Consider the following 16,397-nt stretch of genomic DNA (forward strand, 5'->3'; position numbering starts at 1 on the left):
GCGGTTGCACAAACCCCTAACAACAGCAGTAGAGGAGGGGTCCATCAGTGGCTATTAGCTACAATGGCTAAATGGAACCTCCATTTTTAGAGACAATCTACCTGGGATAGCAGTTGTAGCAACCAGAGAAAATGATGGCCTCTCTGCCCCTCAAGTCACCCTTCTGGGGCATTTTGCCGGCCGCTGTAGGAACAGGATGCTGGACTGGATCCCCCTCAGCTCTGCTTCCCCCCCCCTTTCAAAAAGCAGCCACTTGTCAAAGCCCAGGCCTGGATGCTGACATAGGACTGATTTTGGAACGGCACTTGGGTTAATGTTTACCACCCGTCATGGCTTGTGACCCGTCCTGTCGCCACTATTTTCCTCCCTGTGCTTGCAAAAGCAACAGTTGGTTTTTATACTTTGCTTTTCTCTACCGTTAAGAAGTCTGAAGTGGCTCACACTCTCCTTCCTCTCCTCTCCCCACAATAGTCCATGTGGCTTAGTAGTTCTAGAAAAATAGATTCCTTAGGGGGTCATTGTGCGAAACAGGAGCAAACCTCCCTGTGGAAATGTTGATGCCTTCCAGCAGAGGGTGACCACCAACCACTTTGACAAAGGGCAGAGCGGAATGTTTTTCTCTCTCTTCTTATGGTCTCTATACCAAGCCCTGGTGAATGCTTGGTAGGGTTGCCAGCCTCCAGGTGGGGCCTGGAGATTTCCCAGAATTTCAACTGATCTCCAGGCATCAATTATTTTGGAGAAAATAGCAGCTTTGGGGGTGGTCTCTATAGCATTACACCCAGACTCAACCCCAGGGGCGTAACGAGGCAAACTGTAGCCCTGGACAAAACCTGAGTTGGATCCCCCCCCCCCCCATGGGCGGCCACTCTACCACAACCAAATTTTTTTTGCACCAGGACATTGGTGCGTGCAGGGGGCGCATTTTTAGACATATCAGCACCAAAATTTCAGCATATCATCAGAAGACTGTCCTTATGCTACCCCCCAGGTTTGGTGAGGTTTGGCTCAAGGAGTCCAAAGTTATGGACTCCCAAAGGGGGTGCCCCATCCCCCATTGTTTCCAATGGGAGCTAATCCCCAAATTGTGTGCCCTATGCAGTCCTTTGTCTGGAGTTAGGTCAAAACTCCCTTGGAATCAGCTGCTTGGCTGAGGGCTTTTAGATTCTGGCTGCGAATTCATTTTCTCTCGGACTGTAATTCCCTGGTCCACCGTCTGCTCTCTGACACCCATTCCAACCCCTGGTTTCCCATAATTGAAGAAAAAATTGCCTCTATTGGACTGTCAGTGGATTCACTTTGCCCTTTGTCCTATTCAGAAGCTTATAGAAAATTAAAAGATCAACTATTGGATAGAGAGTTCTCTACCCTAATCACCACAGCCAAGAAAACATGCTCCCCCCTGTATTTTTCTCTCTCATTTGAACGGGGCCACTTGGCACACTACCTGTATTGCTTAATAAGCCCCGTTCAAAGGAGAGCCATAATGCTCACCAGGTTTAATGTTATGCCTTCTGCCTTGTTACATGGCAGATTTAATAAGCAAGAAAAGGCTAAAAGATTATGCCCATGTAATGATGGCTCAGTTGAATCTCTGGCCCACCAATTACTACACTGTCTCAGATTCAAGGAAATCAGATCCAAGTATGTGAATCTTACTCCTTTACATTTACCAGATCTCCCTGATTTAATTAGATTACACTACTTGTTGGACAATCCTGATCCTTCTCTCTGTATGATGGTGGCAGACTTTCTCCTGGAAATTACTAAATGCCAATAGATTTCCTTCGACCTAACATTTATTTCCTGTATTGTATATGCTTTTTAATCTGTTTTTATTATTGTTGTACTGTTGTCTATGCCAATAAAGGCTTGCAATGGGAGCTAATAAGAGATGGGGGCTACAGTTTTGAGGGTCCATAACTTTGGCCCACCTGAACCAAACTGCACCAAACCTGGGGGGTAGCATCAGGGCAGTCTCCAGATGAGACCCTGAAAGTTTTGAAACTGTGCCTTCAGAAATGTCCCCCTAGCCTGCAACCCCTATTGACAGCAATACAGAAAACTCAATGCAGAACAAAGTTCTTGGGCAAATTTCTGGGATGTTCCTGAAGAGAATATCAGGGTATCATCTGGAAACTGTCCTAATGGGACCACCCCAAGTTTGGTGCAGTTTGGTTTAGGGGGTCCAAAGTTATGGACCCTCAAAGGGGGTGCCTCATCCCCAAAAACTAACCCAGCATTTTGATGCCCCCCACAAGGTGATGCCCTGGGCAGCTGCCCACCTTGCCCAATGGGAATTACGCCAGTGCTCAACCCCCCAAACCTCCAGGGATTTCCTAATACAAAGGTGGCAGCCCTAATTCTTGGGATTCCTCTGACGCTTCCCATCAGAGGAACCGTAGGGAATGCTGTGTCTGTGGTAGGTAGAATGTCCCACGTTCAATCCCTCTAGTATTGCTAGCTTAGCAAAGCACGAGACTCTCAGGGAAGTAGAAGCAAATAAGACCAGGGGCTGAGATTTATTTATTTGTTTTATTTCTCATACTTGATATCCCGCCCCATCCCCTAGGGGCTCTGGGCAGTGTACAAATCAGAAACAACAAATCAACAAGCCCACAATAAAACAATAAATAACAATTTAAATCATTCTAAAAACATTCCAGTAACTCCAAAAACATTACAATTTCAGTAATTTCAGTATTTTGGTAGCCCAGCTCAACAGCGATTGCCTAGAGATATAATTCCAAAGATGGAATGGAATATAGGAGACGGCACCATCAGCGGTTGGCCTCCCCAAAAGCCCGGCGGAACAACTCCGTCTTGCAGGCCCTGCGGAACTGTTCTCGGTCCCGCAGGGCCCTGATGGCAGGGGGGAAATTGTTCTACCAGGTAGATTGAAGCAGCAGCAGCAAGAATATTGCATGTGCAGAAATGGGAAATTCTGGCTATTCCTATAATTGAAGAATGGTGGTGCAGGTACTGGAGTTGGCCAAGACAACCAAGTTAGCTTACTACTTAAAGAAAAGAACTGAGTTAAGTTCATGGGAAATTGGAAACTCTTGATAGAATATCTAGACAAAGCAGAGAAAAATAACTAGATAACTAGCAGTTTTGAAGGTTAAGAATTATTACATTAAGATCCAATGCAGAAAAGTGAAACTTTTTATTAATAATCATGTTAAAGATTTAATTTAATTTTGTTTCTTAATCATCTGGAAACTGTCCTGATGGGACCACCCCAAGTTTGGTGCAGTTTGGTTTAGGGTGCAGTTTGGTTTAGAATATCTAGACAAAGCAGAGAAAAATAACTAGATAACTAGCAGTTTTGAAGGTTAAGAATTATTACATTAAGATCCAATGCAGAAAAGTGAAACTTTTTATTAATAATCATGTTAAAGATTTAATTTAATTTTGTTTCTTAATCATCTGGAAACTGTCCTGATGGGACCACCCCAAGTTTAGGTGCGAGGTTTAGGTTTAGGAGGTCCAAAGTTTTCTTAATAGCTGACCAAATTATACTGTCAATAGTACAGGATTTAAGGATCCAATATTCTGGCAGAAAGAAACTGGAAGTCTATATGAAATAAATACTTTTTAATTTGATGAATTTTTTTAATGTTTTGGACTTAAATCTGAATTTGGAAGACTAGAGGCTTTGCAGGGGCTGCTAGTCTGGACATGTTGCAGATGCTTTGTGGAAGGGCAGGCGTGGCTGGAGCAGTGGTCTGTGTGAAATGCCTTCGCATGTGCTGGGGAAGAGACAGAGCTCAGGGATTCAGCACTTGGTTTGTATGCAGGAGGTCTGGAGGACCGAGGCACCGGGGGCCCACAGGCGGGGGCGGATCTTCCTTTGCCTCTGTACAGCCACCCAGAAAGCTTCAGGGGTATTCTGGGGGATGGCGCAGATTAGTACAAGGTTTATTTTTTTCCCTTATAAATCAAACTCCCAAACAGAAAAAAATAAAAAATATAATGACAATAGTTAGTGGAATGTCTCCAGACAAACTTTCCAAACAGCTAAAGGTTTCCATGGTCTGATCCAGCAAGGCTCTTTCTTATGTTCCTAAACATCTAAAAAGATGAAAGGGTTCCTTTCCAAACATCTAAAAATATGGCCATGCACAATTGCCACCCATGTGCCATGTCTTCAAATGTTGACAAGAGTGTCAAGTCCCCAATCCACTCAAATACTAGAGGGGAGGATTTATCATTCCAGTTCTGTTATTGAAATTGTTTAGCCAACAGTAAGGTCACGCAGGGTCCTTTTTCACTGGCCATCATTTAGTCCAGGGGTGTCCAACTCTGGTGCTTCAGATGTTCATGGACTACAATTCCCATCAGCCCAGAATGGCCATGCCAGCAGGGGCTGATGGGAACTGCAGTCCATGAACACCTGAAGCGCCAGAGTTGGACACCCCTGATTTAGTCTAAATGAGACAGGTGCAAAAGTACGCAAGTATCCTCAAGTTCAATGGCTACTTTAATACAAAATTTATATGTATGATTGGTGGTAGAAAGTGCTGTCAAGTCACAGCTCACTTACAACAACCCTGCAGGATATTCAAAACAAGAGAGATTCAGAAGTGGTGCACCATTGCTTGCCTCCGTGTTTATTGCAACCCTGGACTTCCTTAGCGATCTGTCGATCCAAACACTATCCAGGACAAACCCTGGCTGGCTTCCTAAATTTTACAAGACTGGGCTATCCAGGTTAAAGCAAGAGTAATTACTTCCACCCTAAAAGACCAAATAACTGGACAGGCCCAAAGGATATGTTTAAGAGATGTGGCTTGAAAGTTACAGAAGAAGAAAAGTTGGTTTTTATACACCATTTTTCTCTACTTTTCAGGAGTCTCAAAACGCAACTACCTTCCTTTCCCCTGCCCACAACAGACACCTTGTAAGGCAGGTGAGGTTGAGAGAATTCTGAGAGAACTGTGACTGGCCAAGGTCACCCAGCAGGCTTTACATGTAGGAGTGTGGAAACAAATCCAGTTCATCAGATAAGAGTCCACTGCTCACGTGGAGGAGTGGAGACTCAAACTTGGTTCTTTAGATTAAAGTATGCTGCTCTTAACCACGACACCACACTGGCACCAAGCATTTTACTTATTCCCTTATATCCAGTATATCCTAAACATATTATTTGTTGAATAAGTTGTAACTTGAGGTCCATAGAAAGAATAGGTGCAAGAGTAAGGGCTATGTTGTCCCATTCCCTTGGCAAAAGAGGACAACCGAGTTCCTTATTTTATTCATTTCTGAGACTATGCAGATCATATGTATTAACTGACATCAAATATTTATAAGCAGGTGGTTCTGAGACAGATTGCAAAGGAAGCCGACTTTGTCTTCAGGACAATGTCATTCATTCCAATGTATGCGCGAGACGCATTCGATCCTCACTCAGGTGCTGACTGTGGCAGAGGCCCTCGAAACCAGAAGCATGCTGCCCCATCTCTGTCTTACCAACCTGCGCGGCTCCCGAGGTCCCACAAATAGCAGAGCTGACATGAGTTTTTGTATCACCTTAGAACAGAGACACCATTTCTCTAGGAATGACTAGGAAGCAGGGATGATCGCTGGGAAACAGGGACAGTTAGAACATCCCCGATGCTCAGAATGGCGTAAAATTCAAAAGGTCACTGATGCAGAACTTGGAGTCACTTTTAATGTGTGTGCTTTTATTTCCTTGTTTTTCAGACACCACAAGCAGCCCCCCCTCCCCCTGGCAGATGAAAATTGTTACCAAACCTAAGGAGAAGTACAGGGGAACTCTGCTCCAGAAATGGACCCAGGCTCCAGCACTCCACAGGACACAGATCCCAAATATGAAGAACAGAATGGAGACAAAATGGTTCCCCTGGGAGAACGAGAGATTGAGGCCACGGGTGATGAGAGCCTTAACTATGACCAGAAGATGGGAAATCAGTATGAAGCGATCCATTCCTTGGAAGGTGGGCATAAATCAGTGGCAAGGGCCATAAATGGCAGGAGGGACCTCTGGGCACCCTCCCAGGACAGAGAATCCAAGTTGGACGTGGTGAGGACGGGGCCACGGCATGACATCCGGGCTTATAAAGGGGAGAAGAAGCCCTCCCGACTCTATGAGGAGGATGAAGGAAAGCTGTGTTACGAGCTACCTCCTGAGTACCTCTCATTTGAGAAAGCCAAAGAGCTGGAGGAAGAAAGGCAAGAGATTATCAAAAGCCAAGCCATGAAGAAGAGCACCACAACGGTGGAAAAGCTGACCTCTGTGGACGAGCCAGGAGCTCCAAGTCCAGCCTCACCTGGTGGAGAAAAGGCCAAGATCAAAAGACGTGATTCCATGGGACTTGCCGTGGGTTTTGACAAACCTTCCCCAGGATGGGTGAAGGCAATTATAGACCCAGAAAACATTGATACAGGGCAGATCAACTTTGCTGCTGTCCGGCAGCAGTTCCTGGCCTTGGAGAAGAGGAATCCAAACTTGCTCTTGGGGCCAAGAAAACAGGTTCTGTCTCCGAGGTTTCCAGCAATCAAAAATATTTATGAGAGAGAAGGTCAGGGCCACCTTGGAGCTCTGATGGTTGACAGAGACCCTGCTGGGTATAACCAGAGAGAACTGGGACTCGCCAGTGAGGGGGGGGCTGCTCCAGTTAATGCCCCCCAAATAGGGCCTTTTTCTGAGGGAAGACTTGCAACTTACCAAGGTTTTTCTGCAGAAAATCTGGATTGGGGGGAAATGGGGCCTGATTTAGTGACTGAGGCTCCTCATCACGGAAGAGTATTCTGGAAGAAATCTAGAGACGCTCTGGATTTGGTGGCTGGTGGCCAAGATCCTGCTGAAGAGCTGGAGGCCAGGAAGGAGACCCCCATTGAACGGGAAATCCGCTTGTCCGTGGAGAGGGAGGAGGCCCTTTGGTGGGAGCGGGGGATTCAGCGGCCAAGCAGCAGAGACGAGCTGGTGGTGGTCCAGTCCAAGCCTCTCCTCCTCTCCCCTCTCCTCTCTGTCTCAGCAGTCGCCAGGAAAAGGAGGGATCAAGCGCGTGTTTCCTTCTACGTCCAGAGGGAGATTGAGCAGGAAACCAAACGTGAGGAGGACCTCCAAAAGGAAGGGAGGCTGCCTGGAGCGTATGACAAGGGGACTCCGCAAGATCTCAGAGAACTCAGGAAAGTCTTTGAGGGGGAGGGCACCCTGCTGCCCTCTGCACGCAAACCAGGACACCTGGGAGAGGTGCCGGAGTCCACGCCAGATCAGGCCGCCCACCTCCGTGTTGCCAATGCCAAGGAAAGGATCATTCACCAGGACATGAATCAAAGCTTGCCACTTGCTCAGCCGAGTCCTGTGCCGGAAACCCTTCTGGGGAATGAACCCAGTCAACGCAGGCAGGGAAGTTCACCAGGGCCCAGACCCCTCTGCACGAAGGAGGCTGCAGGCCCAGGCGCACAACCGGTGCTGCGGAAGGAACATTTTGCCGTTCCGATGCAGAGGCCCAAGGCGACTTTGCCAGATGATCAGGGGTGCCGCCGGCATGCCAGGGGAACAGAAGGGAGGCCCAAGTGGGCAGCGCCAAAGGAGGAGTTATATACTCTGAAGACAGGGAAGCCCCGAATCTCGCTCTTGATTGACCAGGAGATCCAAGAGGCTCTGCAAAGGGAAGAAGAGCTGCAGGAGCAACGGACGAAAGAGAGGCTGGCCATGAGCAGAGACACAGAGAAGGGCACGGAGAAGGCCTTCTGCTCTCACCTGTGGTCACAAAGCGCAGGTAAGAAGAGTGGGATGCAGTTTTGAGGCTGGAACAAGGAGATAGAGGGAAATGCTCAATAGCTGGAAGCATGCCTTCAGTGGAGGCAGTGGGTTCACTGAATGCTGCCAAAGAGGGTGACTGATTTCTAATTTAGCTCCCATGCAGGTATGGCATCCCTGCCATCTGGTCCTTAATTCTAAAAGAAGGCAAACGCAGGAGAGCGGGTGCTCTGTACATGTTCAGAGACTACCATTGACTACGACAGTGCATTGCACCTATGATGTTCCCTTTTGCTTGCAAGAGAGGGGCAGGGCCCTTAGCACACACACACACATCCAGGGAGGAGGCAGGGGCAGGGGGGGTAGACTGTTCTGTTGGACCACATGCAATATCCACAATGTATTGTGAAAAGCTTTCACGGGCGAAATCACTGGGGTGTGGTGAGATTTCCAGGCTGTATGGCCGTGTCCCAGTAAATGCCAGCCTCAGATGCAGGCGAAATGTCAGGAGAAAATGCTACTGGAACACGGCCATACAGCCTGGAAACCCCACAACACCCCAGATATCCACACTATTTTTCTCTGCAAGGAAGAGATTTCACCCAAAACTGCTACCAGGCCAAAATGACTTCCAGGTAGTATTCCCAGCTCTGGATTGGGAAATACCTGGAGATTTGGAGGGGGGGGGCTGAGGAGGGGAGGGATTTTGGAAGGGGAGTGGCTTCATCAGTGCTTAAGAGTCCACCACTACACCAGCGTGGTAATATGGTTGAGAATGGTGACTCCGATCTGGAGAACTGGGTTTGATTCCCCACTCCTCCACCTGAGCGGCAGAGACTTATCTGGTGAACCAGATGTGTTTCTGCACTCCTATGCTCCTGCTGGGTGACCTTAGGCTAGTCATAGTTCTCTCAGGCATCTCTCAGCCCCCCCCCCTCCTCACCAGGTGTCTGTTGTGGGGAGGGAAGGGAAGGAGCTTGGAAGCCATCTTGAGTCTCCTTACAGGAGAGAAGGGGGAGGGATAAAACTCCAAACTCCTCCTCTTGTGCTTCTTTTCCCCACCCGCACCCGGCCATTTTCTCTAGGGGATCTGATCTCTTGTCACTTGGTGTCACGTGTCCCCAGGCATACGCCATCTAGTCACGTGGCAGGGCACCGGGTGCCGGCCGGGTCCTTGCGCCTGGCCTCTCCTGTGGTGCAGCACCTGGTGGCTCCCCCTGTGCCGGGGCGCTGCTCGCCAGCTGCGCTGTTTACCGTGACCACAGACTGCCTCCTGCCCTCCCTGTCAGCCTACCGGCCTGGAAATCTCTGCCCTCGCCTCGTGTGGGTTGTGAGGTGGGGTGAGCTGGCTGGGCCCTATGAGCTGCCAACCCTCCATAGCCAGAGCCTGTGCCTACATGCCGACTCGGCCCCTTCCAGCCTGCCTGGCAGTAGACCTGGGCGCTCCTCCATGAGATTGGCAGATGGCTCAATGCTTCCCCCCTGGATTTAGGGAAAATGGAGCCCATGGGCAGGGGAGGGGGGACGACGACGGAAAACTCAGATTTTGACCCAGGCTCCATTTTCCCTAGATACGCATCTGCCTCCAGCCCAGAGGCATAGCAAGAGGGGAAAGCACCCAGTGCACTGGTGCGTCTTCCACCCCCTGCCCCAGAACGCCCCTGCCACGCCCCCGGAACGCCCTTGCCACACCCCCACAGGGGCGCATGCCCAGTGCTTCACACAACCCCTCGTCTCCTTGGAGCTACGCCTTTGCTCCAGCCACCTGAAATTTGGCAACTGCAGGAGATTTCTCCCCACCCCCATTTACACTTACGATAGGGTAAGCAAGTGGATTTGTGAAAACAGACTGAGGCAAGCATGCGTGCGTGTGTGTGTGTGTGTGTGTGTGTGTGTGTGTGTGTGTGTGTGTGTGTGTGTGTGTGTGTGTGTGTGTGTGTGTGTGTGTGTGTGTGTGAACTCGGTTGCCACCCTCCAAGTGGTGACTGGAGAGCTCCCAGAATTCCAACTGATCTCCAGACTACAGAGCTGAGTTCCCTGGAGAAAATGGTTGCTTTGGAGGGTAGACACCGTGCCGTTATATCTTTGCTGAGCTCCCTCCCCCCCCCCCCATCTTGCCCTTCCCTGGGTCCACACCCAAATCTTCAAGAATGTCCTAATCCTGAGCGGTCAACCTCCCTTTTGGTGTGGCTGACACATCTCCTCCCCACTCACTGTCCGAGTTGGACGAGGACCAGGGAGGTACACCCGCATTTCAGTCCCTGCTCAGCTGTGATGCTCACTGCCTACCTCTGGGCTGGTCACTATTTCAGCATAACCTACCTCACAGGACTGTCGTGAAGATAAGAAGATGAACGCTACCTTGAACTCCTCAGTGGAGTGGCAGGATTTTTAAAATAGGAATGATCGAGTCGATAGAGGTGATTTGAAAATATCAAAGCACTGTGGAGTAGTTTAGAGGTTAAGGAATCCTAAACTGGGGACTGGGTTCAAATCTTGACTTTGCCTGGAGCTAAGAAGTCTTTCACAAACCACAGCTCTGCCCAGGGGCGTAACGAGGCAGCCCTGGGCAAACTGTAGCCCTGGGAAAAACCTGAGTTGGATGCCCCCTCCCCCATGGGTGGCCACTCCACCACGACCAAATTTTTTTTGCACCAGGACATTGGTGCCTGCAGGGGGTGCATTTTTAGACATATCAGCACCAAATTTCAGCATATCATCAGGAGACTGTCCTTATGCTACCCCCCAAGTTTGGTGAGGTTTGGTTCAAGGAGTCCAAAGTTATGGACTCCCAAAGGGGGTGCCCCTATCCCCCATTGTTTCCAATGGGAGCTAATAGGAGATGGGGGCTACAGTTTTGAGGGTCCATAACTTTTGTCCCCCTGAACCAAACTGCACCAAACTTGGAGGGTGCCATCATCTCCGGATGATACCCTGAAGCAATTTGGTACCGATACATCCAAAAATGCACCCCTGCAGGAACTATCCTAGAGAATTTGCCCAAGAATCTTTGTTCTGCATTGGAAGTTTTTTTCTCCATTGCTGTCAATGGGGGGTTGCAAGGCTGTGGGGGGCACATTTCTGAAGGCACAGTCTCAAAGCTTTCAGGGTCTCATCAGGAGACTGCCCTAATGATACCCCCCAAGTTTGGTGCAGTTTGGTTCAGGGGGGCCAAAGTTATGGACCCTCAAAACTGTAGCCCCCATCTCCTATTAGCTCCCATTGGAAACAATGGGGGATAGGGGCACCCCCTTTGGGAGTCCATAACTTTAGACTCCCTGAACCAAACCTCACCAAACTTGGGGGGTAGCATAAGGACAGTCACCTGATGATATGCTGAAATTTTGGTGCCGCTAGCCTAAAAACTGCGCCACCTGCAGGCCAAAAATGGAAAACCACTAAAATACCCAAAAACGAACCCAGCATTTTGATGCCCCCCACAAGGTGATGCCCTGGGCAGCTGCCCACCTTGCCCAATGGGCATTACGCCAGTGGCTCCGCCCCATCTGAGTTACAGGGATGATAAAGCTCTTTTGGAAGATCCACAAATCTATTTCTCTCGTTCAGCAGTTGCTGACCCCTCCTGTGTGTCCAGTTCCCCCACCTTTATTGCTGGCTCGCCCACGAGGCCCCCTGCCTCGCCTGCAGGAAGGTTTCCCTCAGAACCAAACAGCAAAGCTCGCTACAGTCTGAAGCAATCCCAGACAGAAGAGGAGGAGAAGAAGAAGAAGGCGAGGCAGCGGGAAGAAGGGAAGGTAAGGGAGAGGACTGCCCCTCCCCACGAGTGCTGTCTCCAGAGGTCTGCTCCCAAATATGTATCCACCCTGCAGAGCTGTACTAGGTTATTGTTTTGCATCTTAAAATCAGAATTTGAAAACCTTTCAAAGATCTAGAACTCAGATTCTTTAAAATTTAGCTGGATGTCAAATGCATCCAGAATCTTTGCACCATCTTTCTGAGGGTATGTGAGGCAGTGGTTTTCAAACTGGAAGGATTCCATTGCAAGAGGATGCTTGGTTTGCAAGCTCCCAACATTTTTGTGGTGAGTCCTCTTTAAGGGTGGTGTCCACTTTCCATTCTCAAATTTCAAAAGTGCCCCAAAGCACCCCTGGCTTTAAGCATCCCATTCTTTATTTTCTCTGTAATATTCTAATAGCAAAGTGAGCCAAATTTTGGATCATTAAATCCAGTGACTGGAGCCATGAATAGGCAAGACAGATCTTTCTGCAAACCTGAAAGCCCCAGATTTGCAGAAAAATGTGAAAACTTTAAAATGCCAAATATGATAAACAGAGCACCTGTAGCTTTAAGTAACAGATTCCCTCAGCAAAGACAGAAAATATCAGACAGAGATGCAAATAAAGGTAGATAGCCTTTTTCTGTGGGAAGGAAATAGCGTTGCCAACTCCAATTTGGAAAATTTCTCAAGATTTGAGAAGCAGATTCTGCGGAGTGTGAGGTTTGAGGAGGGGAGGAACCTCAGAACAGTCTAATACCGCAGAGTCTACCCTCCAAGGAAGACATTTTTTTGGCAGCCAACCTTCAGGTGAGGTCTGGAAATCAGCCAGAATTACAACTGATCTCCAGATCACAGAGATCAGTTTCCCTGGAGAAAATGTGGGGTGGGTGCACTGAGTAAAGACAACCATTTTTACATCCTGAGGGCTCACACACTTGTCCTAAGACAGCAATGCATTTCAAATCTTTATAATGAAACTGTTTGTGTTTACATACAATCTCTAACCGAAATCATGCCTTCAGCTTACAATATACACTCAAATATAACTACAATGGGTGCAGTACAGATGTTAGCAACATGTAATAATCTGTCATCATTCCATCATCATGTTTGAGTTTGGGCACCTGGCCCACCCAGAGACACCATGCCCAGATCTCCAGGAATTCCCAAACCTGGAGCTGGCAATCCTCAGAAAACCGACCTTGGTAGGTGGGAGATCCAAGGGGATTCTGGGGGAACTGCCGTTGCCACTGCTGCTGTGGGGAGAAGGCAGCAGGTGGGCAACAGGGAGTGCTGCCACCATGGCGAGATGCCAGAAGGGCCATAGGGTGCAGAAAGAGAAAGTGACAGGCAAGGAGGACAGAGACAGAAAGAAAAGGAGTTGCAGGAGGGAGAAACAGTGAGAGACATTGTCCCCTTCCGCACATGCAGAATAATGCACTTTCAATGCACTTTGTAGCTGTGCGGAATAGCTAAACCCACTTGCAAACAATTGTGAAAGTCTATTGTCAAAGGCTTTCATGGCCAGATTCAACTGGTTCTGGTGGGTTTTCCGGACTGTGTGGCCGTGGTCTGGTGGATCTTGTTCCTAACATTTCGCCTGCATCTGTAACTTCTCTCTGTGGTACACCTCTGAAGATGCCAGCCACAGATGCAGGCGAAACGTTAGGAACAAGATCCACCAGACCACAGCCACACAGCCCGGAAAACCCACCAGAACCAATAGTGAAAGTGGATTGAAAGTGCATTATTCTGCATGTGTGGACGGGGCTTGAGAGAAGTAGGGGGAGAGGGTTAGGGTTAGGGTTAGGGTTTTTAAAAAAAGGCCTTCCCATTGATCCGAAATGGTGGTCCAAAGAGTGGGAGGAACTGCTAATGCATGGGGGGGGGGGGGGGCCAGGCAGGAGCAAAATGTGTGCTGATTCCCTTTGCTTTCCCTGCAAAGGGAGAGGAAAAGTTGCACTTTGAGAGCTTTCGGTAACTGTGGCGGTTCTCTGATCTGAGAGCACAGAAAGTTCCAAAGGGGGAAAACATGTGCATAACTGAGATTCCAGCCCAAAGGGAATGGACTCTCCACGTGAAGGAGACCTCTAGGGCATAAATGGCTTGTGTGTGGAAGCAGCCCAAGTCACCTGGATTCTTTATGCAAACTATGTGAATTAATGTGGGTAGTTCTAGACCAGTATAGAAGTGCTACTTATGATGATAATGGTCAATATATAAGTGCTGCTTATGATTTCCTGTTATTCGACCTGCCTTTTCCCTCTTTCAGTATGCTGGCATTGAACCCATGGATGAAATTGACACCGAGGTAAAGTAAACCCAAAGCATGGCAGAGGTAGGGGGGAAAGAAGAGTTACATGGGGTTTATTCTGGAGCAAGTCCCTAGGGGCAGTAAGGAGATTTATTTTGGTGTGTGGGTGTACATGTGTGTATTTATAGCAGGGAGTAAATTTTTCTAATTCAAAATTTGCTTGCAACTTTTCTTTATATTCTTCTAGTGCTATCATTTGAGGGGGCGGGGATAGTTCCGGTCGTGCACAATGTTTGCCTAGTAAAAGAAGGCAGAAACTGCCACGTCGCCACTTCAAATGGTTGATGTGGAATCCATCAGCAAACTAAAGGGCAGCGGCCAGTGAATGTGAATTGGTTGCTGATACTTTGCTATGCCAGGTTTTTTTGATCTCTGCTAAGACCCATTTCAGCTCCAGGCCAGATCAAGGTGTGTTGCTTGAGGGAGATGCAGAGACAAATTAGCCACATATGAGAAAGTGTGTGTGAGAGGGTGTACATGAGTGTGATGGTGAATGAGAGAGTATATGCTGAGAGACAGAATGTGTGTGCGCGCGCGCGCGCGTGTGTGTGTGTGTGAGAGAGAGAGAGAGAGAGAGAAATCTTGTATATACAACATCAGCCTGATGCAGCCACAAATTTGTCCCCAGGTTGTCAATTCCACCAAAGTGGTTCGGCATCGAGGCATGAGAGCTCAGCTCTGGGAGGCTGGCCAAATTCACAAGCGAGGGGAGGAAGAGTCTGACTTGGAGTTGCCGCTCTTTGACTTCTGAAGAGGACCCCCGGCCTGCACAGTTGCCCCAGGGTATGAGGTCTGCCAGACCCCTTGCTTGCTTTGGTGTTTTTATTGCTCTCCACCCTCACCCCTTCCCTTCCTGTTATGGTTTAGTAGACTATTTTCCCAGGCCGAAGCTGCCAGCCAAATCCAGAGACTGAGTGTTGTGTCTGTTAAATCACAGAAAGCAAGGTTGTCGTCAAAGTGCAAGACCAGGTGTGGGGACAAACCAAAGGTCCGTGTTGTGCCCATCTTGTTCCATACAGTGGCCACAGCAGTTCCCCTGGAAGACCTACAGCAAGGCACAAAGGTCAGGGCCGCCCTCTGTTGTTCCCTGGCAGGTATACTGCCTTGAACTTGGGGATTCTATTTAGCCACGATGGGTAGAAGCTGTGGATGGACTTCTTCTGGAATGAATTCCTCAGACCCTCACCGAGGAAGGCAAGAATTAGATGCTTCATGACCCTCCCCGCCAAATGCTTTCTACTGTTTGTGAGACTGCATTGCCACTTCCTCTTCATAAGAACATAAAAAGAACCCTGCTGGATCAGTCCACTGGTCCATCTAGTCCTGGTCCATCTAGTTTCAGTCCACTGGTCTGTAGTTTCACCCCGGTGGCCAGCCACTTCCTCTGGAAGTTCAACAGCCGGGCATGGAGGCCGAGGCACTTTTCTCATGTTGGCACCGTTGTTCAGCGGATTTATGGCTCTGAATATGGAGGTTCCCTTTAACCAGCATGGGTAGTAGTGAATCTGCCTATCCCCTTTTAAAGATGTCAATGCCAAGACATCACAAAATTGTGCTTTCCCAGGCACAAAGCCAGTGCTCCTCTGACAGATGGTTCTTGCACAAGCTGTATCACAAGGGAATCAGCCACAAAACTCTCCTATGAAGCTTTTGTTCTTAAGAAAGCTGTTGTTCTTAAAAAAGGAAGAAAATAAGAATCTGAAGCACTTCAGGGCTCAGAGCAGAAAATCCTTACGACAACCCTTCAAGGTCAGCCAATACTGTTAGCACCGCCTTGCGGGCTGGGAGGCTAACAAGGGCCTGTTTGTGGCTGACATGAGATTCAGACTGTCAGTCTGCTAGATTTGTTCTCTTATCCTCTGTCCAAGGAGTGTCCAACTCTGCCGCTTCAGATGGTTATGGACTACAATTCCCATCAGCCCCAATTGGCCATGCCAGCAGAGGCTGATGGGAATTGTAGTGTAAGGAATTCCATAGAAGCAGAAATAAAAGGCTTTTTTGGTGTAAAAGACCGTTTATTCAGACATCCTAGAAAGCTCACGTACACGACGTGGCAGGAATAAAGTCTCCCGCCAGCAGCACCAGGAAGGTTATAACTCTGTCCATCCCACATCCCCCTCCCAGTTCCCATGGGAGCGGAGTTCCTCATCTCTCTCGCATGAGAATAAGGTCTCACGCGCCCAGCAGAATGCTGACCCCATCGCCGGGTTATGGAGATACTGCAGTCCAAGGCCAGGCTGCCCGGCTCATCAACACCATTGAATCGCTTTACACTCTGCCTCCCTTAAAAGACTTCTCCCCAGGTTTGTGCTGAGGAAAGGTCGCGATGGAAAGCAGAAATGAGTGAGGCGTCAATATTTTCGGAATAAAACCCATTGATTATACCCAGAGGAATATCCCACCCAAAGAGACTAAAATATTTACCCAGCGTTTGCGATTAAAAGCGAGAGTCCAGGATAGAAACGTCAATTTCGTAATGTCTTGGTGGCCATCGAATACCTGGTAATTGGATGGGGGAATTATATCTCCGGCGAATTAAGTGCCAGGCTGCTCGGAAACTTGGGAGCCTCGCTTGAGCAAACTGGAATGGAAGAGAGACAGGATGGATATTA

General features: G+C 48.6%; 1 protein-coding gene across 9 annotated transcripts in view; it reads left to right on the top strand.

The window, feature by feature from the left end:
• LOC125432884 (mitotic spindle positioning) overlaps positions 1–16,397 on the top strand; it is a 46,505-nt gene that overhangs the window by 9,805 nt on the left and 20,303 nt on the right. For 4 of the 9 annotated variants that reach the window (XR_007244564.1, XM_048496970.1, XM_048496975.1 and 1 more), the window contains exons 2-5: positions 5,707–7,751; positions 11,300–11,487; positions 13,744–13,782; positions 14,414–14,568. Coding sequence is in view for 8 of the 9 variants with exons in the window: in XM_048496970.1 (XP_048352927.1) it covers positions 5,792–7,751; positions 11,300–11,487; positions 13,744–13,782; positions 14,414–14,536 (2,310 nt within the window). In the remaining variant the exon portion in view is untranslated. Of the gene's footprint in view, positions 1–5,706; positions 7,752–11,299; positions 11,488–13,743; positions 13,783–14,413; positions 15,703–16,397 lie in introns of those variants that run through there. The other 5 variants (XM_048496974.1, XM_048496973.1, XM_048496971.1 and 2 more) reach the window with 3 other exon arrangements.

The sequence above is a fragment of the Sphaerodactylus townsendi genome, linkage group LG05 (genome assembly GCF_021028975.2).
Source record: "Sphaerodactylus townsendi isolate TG3544 linkage group LG05, MPM_Stown_v2.3, whole genome shotgun sequence".
NCBI classification, from domain to species: domain Eukaryota; kingdom Metazoa; phylum Chordata; class Lepidosauria; order Squamata; family Sphaerodactylidae; genus Sphaerodactylus; species Sphaerodactylus townsendi.